The sequence below is a fragment of the Triticum dicoccoides genome, chromosome 1B (genome assembly GCF_002162155.2).
Source record: "Triticum dicoccoides isolate Atlit2015 ecotype Zavitan chromosome 1B, WEW_v2.0, whole genome shotgun sequence".
NCBI lineage: Eukaryota > Viridiplantae > Streptophyta > Magnoliopsida > Poales > Poaceae > Triticum > Triticum dicoccoides.
The window spans coordinates 479839161-479846441 of NC_041381.1; the positions used below are offsets into that span (position 1 = coordinate 479839161).

Sequence of the window (7281 nt, forward strand, 5' to 3'; positions counted from 1 at the left end):
GTTATCATGCCAAGAATCTGATTCTCCAATAAGAAAACACGTGTAGAAGGAAATAAAATGTCGAGAATGTACTCCTCCTGCTATTATATACTCCCTCCGACCCAAAATTCTTGTCTTAGATTTGTCTATATACGAATGTATCTATTCACATTTTAGTGTTTAATACATCCGTATCTAGATAAATCTAAGACAAGAATTTTGGGACAGAGCGAGTATTTGTTGACGTGCAAAATACGGACTAATTTACTAGTAATAGAAGAGGAGAAGAACAATACAAGGTCTGATAAAGGTTAAAAAGGCCACATCGCCAAAAGAAAGGAAACCCCACGCACCTAAACAAACACGACTCGAACCTTAAACAAACAGCGACTGAAAGCATATTTTTTTTCTTCCGAAAAGAAGGATTATCCTGGCCTCAGTGAAAGTACTTGGCCCTGTCCTTGAACCAATAGAATGCATCACACTTAATTTGCTTTGACACATGACCAAATGAATTGAACTTATTCTCAAATACTCTACCCCGCTGCGTTCCTTCCAGATGGTTGAAGAAATATCACCAGTTGCAGTTATCAAGAAATTGAAGCCTTGCACGATTTAGGCCCCGTTTAGAATGGGTGTAATTTTCTGTGCCCATCGGTATTTAGTTCCAAGTTCGAGCTAAATACCTGTAGCCACACAAATTTTACACCCATTCCAAACAGCCCTTTAGGTGCCGTTTCATGTTAAGCGAGGTGCGAACCTTCCATAATTCCATTCGTCTCTTTCAGCCACAAGTCCTTTTGACAGTCAGGCCAGGTTTCAAGATTTTCACATTCATGCACCTCCAAAACATGGAGTTTCATGAAAGTATCATGCAGTGCCGTCCATGAATAGTTGAGATGCTTGAGGAACCTTAACCGAAGCACGGTCACCTCCCAGTACTTGTCCTCGCCTAGACTACTTATGATACCTCCCCTGATATAGAGTTTCTTCAAGTTTTTCAGCTCTCCAGGATTAACCCAGCAAGGAAATTCTGCTACTGGGAAGCAACAGATCTCCAGCTTCTCAAGACCCGAGGGGAGAACAGAAGGCATTGCATGATTAACAGCAAGAGTAGCAGCACTGCTTGATCTTGAAAGACGATTGTCACCGTGTATAGCAGGTACCGAGGATAACCCAGCCCCCCAAGTAAGTGTGAGCGACCGGAGGGCACAAAACTCGTTAATTTTCTCAAACTGATCACTATCTACACTATTTCCAATTCTAATGCTCAGCGTCCGTAATTTTTTCAGCATGACAAGTTCCTTGAGATGGCACGGGTCTTTGCTCCTAGTGTTTGCCAGAACAAACCCCTTGAGAACTTCAAGGTGAGAAAGCTTGATTAGCCCCTTGGGCATACCTGACAGCAAGTAGCATTCAGAAACGTCCAAGTACTCCAGCTTCACTAGTTTCACTATCTCCTTTGGTAGATCCTCCAGATTATGGCATGCTTTGAGATCAAGGATGACAAGTCTTGTGAGCTTTCCAATCGAGGTAGGAAGGGCCTCGATTCTCGATATCCCTCTGAAACTCAGGTACTTCAATTGCTTGCACGACTTGACCTGCTTTAGGAACTCAACATTGTTCAACTCTACGTGATGCGCCCGAGGGTCATAATTTGTATCCTGCCATCGTCCTAACTGCACAGTGCTCAAACATGTCTTTCCAGAAAACCATGTCTTGTCTAACTCAAGATACTGTTGTTTAATATTGTAAACTGTCAACACATCGCGATGGAAACTGGTAAGGATCTTCCCATCCTGCAAACATGCACGCCGGGTTCTGGTGAAGTCATTCTTGGAGCTGCCATCAGAATTGAGCTCAACAAATGCTGCACTCTTTGCAGCTTCAATCAGTAGCGCACGGATCAACGGTTGCACCTTGCACCCGTGGACTTTGTCGCAGTGGTATTTCTTAACTGGCTTAATGAATCCCTTGGTAATAAGCAGCTCATTAAAAAAATTCTTCCCCTCTGAAACTGAACTCACAAAGCCTTCTCCAATCCACCAATGAATTAGCAGCCTCTTCTTGATGACTGCATCCTCTGGGAAGACAGCAAGGCACAAAAGGCACTGTCTCAACCTCGTCTCCAGTCCATTAATGCTATCCTTCAGCTTCCGCATCTCCACATTTTCCCTGTTAATGTTGAATGTATCTGGTGCTGACAATGGACGAGAAGATGAAGCTTCATGTCTTGCAGCCATCAATCTGATGGAGACATCCTGAACCTTGAAAGAGTCATTCACCTTACCCCATATATTTGTTATCTCTTTATGAATCACACGGAACTTTTCTCGCAGGCCACCCATCTGCTGAAGTTTTAAGGAGCCTTCAGCATCTATCATAGGCCCCTCAAAAAGTTCATCAATATGTTGCTCAATGGCATCAAAATTACTGTATATCCCTTTCTCTTTCTCCTGGACCTTCTGGAGTACATCTTTGAGCTGTGACAACTCATCGCTGATATTGCCCAAGAGAATAAAAGCACCTGATTTATCTTCATGGGCTAAGGCTTCTAATGAGAGGTGCCTGATGGTGTTCAAACATGTCAATAACGGCGAGAAGGCCGCATTAACAATGCTGAAGTTTGCATTTCCATCCTGCTTCTTTTTCTCAACCATGCCAAGTACATCTACCAAGTGCTTAATGCCTTTTTCGATCTCATCTTGGAAGCTCAGAGGTTCCAATTGAACATTGCAAGTGGCGTTAAGGCGTGACAATAGTGGCAAGATGAGACCTTCCATTGTTCTAAAGCTTTCCTCAACTTCTCTCTTATTTATATCAATCACATGTAGTGCATCCTGCAAGCAGTCTACTTGACCATCAATCTTGGCAAGGAACTTATAGTTCTGAGATTTGTCTCCGCCCTCAGTAGCTACTGATACTAGATGATCAATGGTTTTTATAAGTTTCAGTACTGGGGAGAAGACATGGTCTACAATACGCAAGCTCCCATTGGCTGCTTCCGTTCTTGATTGTACGGTGGCAAGAACATCGTTGATACACTGCATTCCAGTCTTGATACCATCCAGGAAACGAGCTTCTGAACCACCTTCTGCAGTCTTAAGGTATCGAAGTGATTCAAAAAACTCATGTTCATCAAAAGACAGTTTCTCAGTATTGGCTTCTGATGTGGTACCATCCTCAACCCACCCCTCATGATGCTCCACTGCCCATTTCATTCCCTCAAAAGGTGCAGGAGCTCCAGATGCATTCCGGTATACTATCCCCAATCTTCTTTGCCACTTAGAGACTGCCATGCTAACATACGTAATGCTCTCATAGACCCCCTCCTTGTCTTCCTTGATCCCCTCAAACAATTCTTCAAGATGTTGCACTTCCCATCTGATCTTTTCTGGAAGTTCATGCATTGTAGGACCCCTTCCGTCATTTTCAGATGAGCTCACTATCCCAAAGAAGCGGCGTCTAATTTCAGCAACACGCGACACCAGTGGCTCAAACACATCTTCCTCAATGCTTTGGTGGACAAGCATAACGACTGATGGAACCAGTACTGAAGATCAAAGTATGATGAAACAAATATGATCTGGAAAGCAGCAGGTAATCTTTCTGCAGGACAATCAGAACTGATTAGTGATATGCTGGAGACCAATGGAAGCTTAAATCTATTATTTTTTAATCAGCCATCCTAGAATGGAGCATATGCCCTGCTGCGTATGACAAGTGAAGACACAAAATACATGCTGTTCCTGCTGGTGATTTCGTTACCTGGTGGTATGAGGCATTTGTCACTCCTTCGGAGTAAACAGCGGGTCCAGGCTGCCGGCGGCGAGCAGGGAGATGGCAAACTACATGCTGTTCCTGCTGGTGATGCGGCCGTTCATGCTGACGGCGAGCATTGGGCAGATCCGATTCGGCGACACCTGCGCGGAGGCCAAGAACTTCTTCGTGCGGCTGCGGGGAGGCGAGGCACGGGCGGAGGAGCGGCAGGGCGCGAGCGCGCTTGCGGCAGTGAAGGCGGATATCGACCCGCGGAAGGTGAAGGGGGACCGGAGCAAGTCGGTGCTGTTCGACGCGTGCCGGCTGGCAGAGCAGCTGCGCGGGATGGAGGTTAGGAAGCGGTGGAGGCTCGTGGCCGGGGTGTGGGTGGAGTATGTTAGCCAGGATACTGCACGGCAGGTTCCTACGGAAGAATATGTCAAAAGTAATTATAGTAATGACAACTGCCAAGTCTTACTTGTGGACTGAGACTGAGAACATGCCAATTGGAGACTTCCAGGAAACTGACCTAATATTTAGGGTCGCGCTAACTACCACACGTGTGGCAGGAAAGGGGACGCATCATACGTTTTTAATGTAAACAGATTATCACGTCATCGCATGCATGCATGCAGGAATCTTTTTGGATTTTCAGTTTTTAAAATGTTTTATCTTTTAAACGAAAAATCCGATTGAAAATCCGTTTTCACCATTAAATTCCTCACGATGAGATCTTCGAAACTAGATCCCATGTTGATATGTTTTGATGAATTTTTTTTTGGATTAAAAGTTGCCATGTCTATTGCATATGAATTGCCATGATGTTTACACTGAAGTTGCCATGATATGTTTCAGCTATTTTTTTCTACATTTAAAAGTAAATTTTGACATTTATAAAACGGGGAATTAAGAAACTAGACTTGCCATGAACCATAAACTAAAATTGCCATGATACATGCACGTAAAATTGCCATGGTTCATACAAAAAATAATTTTTATGGTCAAAGTACTGGAGTGGCCATCATCAAAATACTAAAATTGCCATGATCTACAAACTAAAATTGCCACATGGCAACTTTAGTTTAAGCCCTATGGCAACTGCAGTGTAAACATCGTGGCAACTTCTGGCAAAAAAAAAATTCATCGAAACATATCAACATGGGGTCTAGTTTTGAAGATCTCGTCGAGACGGATTTAATGGTGAAAACGGATTTTTAGTTCGCTTTTTTATTTAGGAGATACAACATTTTTAAGCAGAAAACCAAAAAAATTTCTGCTGATGTCATCTATTCATACGTGGCAAAATGAGTAGTGATGGAGGCGTGTGGGCGATGTGCAAACGCCCACACGTGTGGGCGTTAACATTTCCGAAAATTTAACCAGATTTGGTATTTGCAAGTTGCCGGTTAACTCCGTCAGATTTCTTGGCAAGCTTTGGGGTGTGCTTGTGTCTGGTTCTAGACTGCCACAAATAAAAGCCCATACATGCCCACATTTAAGACAAAGGCATCAGTAAGACAGTGACGTTCCAACAGCACATCACTAAGGCCTGCCACATCTTGCAAGATTAAATTTAAGGTAATAGCACTACAGGTTCCTGAAACTTATCCTACATGTGATGGTTTAGTCCTACAACTTGTAAAAGTGGACTGATCAGTCATACAACTTGTAAAGGATGTACTCCCTCCGTCCGAAAATACTTGTCGGAAAAATGCATAAAAATGAATGTATCTAGAACTAAAATATGTCTAGATACATCCATTTCCCCGACAAGTATTTCAGGACGGAGGGAGTACAAGTTTAGTCATGGGCCACTCACACGCAGCCAAGTGGCGCCAGCGTGGCGGAGACAACCAGCTCTGTACTTTTTGCAGATACCCCCTGCCTTTTGTTTTAATCAACCTGCACTACACCCCACCTTAGTTAATTTTTGTGTTGGATCTGTTTGTCCTTCTTCCTTCTCTGTTTCCAGCATCCATCAGATTTGCATGACTGAAAAGCAGGGGAGATGAGCAGAGCGCCATTTGCCGAACAACACCTTCTCATCGTCTTGTAAAGCCAACAGCAAGTGCTTACAAATCTTCTAGGATTATTATGACTCTGTATGTAGTGAAGGAAGAATGATTTCAGATATCTTGGCACATTCGGCGAGCTCCAGTTAGCAGGCGCCGGGATATTTATGTGGACTTGAAGCAAGCCGAATGAGATGAGAGCAGCATTGCTTTGCTGAGAAGAACAAGCACACCATTTGACCTCGTGCATACATGTGCAGGAGCAGCATTCCTTTGCTTGAAATTGCATCAGCAAACGAAATGTGTGAGTATTACTACGTACTTGGCACGGTTCTGCCAGCCAGGGCCAGAATAAACTTGCCATATTACTAGTAATACCGAATGAACAAAATACTAACCATCCAGTGCACACACGGTACCGAGGTGAAAAAGAACTGGCCTCACTTGATGTACTTAGTCATCACGGAATTTAAATTCTGGGCGACGTACCAAAGCGATCACATATACGTACCAAGCTGCAGGCTATCCTTCTGCTAGGCTAAACCACGTGTCACTCTGCTTCTTCTTCCTTGGCATGGCTCCAGCAAGCATATTGCATCTCTGTAGATCTGCATAAATCTTACTCCATGGGCTTGTAGCAAAGTCAATTCATCACCCTCCTCGGCAGCCAATTCTGTAATATTTCGAAGTCAGTTTATCCATAGCTATCCTTCTCGATGACCAAATGATCATCACTTTACTCAATCCTCGCCTTCTGGATGACTGAATGAATGATCATCAATTTAATCGATCCTTGTAGTACTTGCATGCAGCAGTGGCCAGCGCCAAGCAGCACCCAGCAAGCACGCACACATACACAACAACCACGCATCCATGGCGGCAACAAGCACACCCAGCCCGCACACCCGCATCACGGCGACGGGCGGCAGGCGGCGGCTGCAGAGGCGAGGCGAGTCCAGACGACGGTGAGCGACTTCAGCGGTCAGCGGCGGCATAGGCAAGGCGAGTTAAACGGCGTCACGGCGCTGAGCGACTTCAGCCGTTAGCAGCGGCAGCGACTAGAAACTCCAGGCGGCGGTGACGATGAGCGACTCCAGGCGGCAGGCGGCGGCAGCAGCGATGCTCAGCGACTCCAGGCGGCGGCGGAACAGAGAAGGGAGTAGGACGAACAGATCCAACACAAAAATTAATTAAGGTGAGGTGTAGTGCGGGTTGATTAAAACAAAAGGCTGCAAAAAGTACAGAGCTGGCTTGTTAAAAGGGAGAGAGAAGGATTTGGTGGAATAGTCGTTGTATTGCTTGAGTCTCATGGGCATATATATAGGAGTACATGATCTATTTGAAGTACAAGGCAAGCCAAAATATTTCCTAGTCTAACCTATGTTTCCTAATACAATCACGTTACTCAACATGGCTGTCTCCGCCACGCTGGCGCCACTTGGCTGCGTGTGAGTGGCCCAGGACTAAACTTGCACATCTAGTGTAGGACTGACCAGTCCACTTTTACAAGTTGTAGGACTAAACCATCACA

The 7281-nt window shown here is 44.8% G+C and overlaps 1 protein-coding gene across 1 annotated transcript; it reads right to left on the reverse strand.

Annotated features, from left to right (window-relative positions):
• Positions 1-367: 367 nt before the first annotated feature.
• Positions 368-4125, reverse strand: LOC119342794 (probable disease resistance RPP8-like protein 4). Its single transcript, XM_037614166.1, has 2 exons — positions 3748-4125; positions 368-3588 (listed from the first exon to the last, which is right to left on the reverse strand). The coding sequence occupies exon 2, from the start codon at positions 3510-3512 to the stop codon at positions 723-725; it is 2790 nt and encodes a 929-aa protein (XP_037470063.1). The 5' UTR covers positions 3513-3588; positions 3748-4125; the 3' UTR covers positions 368-722.
• Between the last annotated feature and the right edge of the window lie 3156 nt (positions 4126-7281).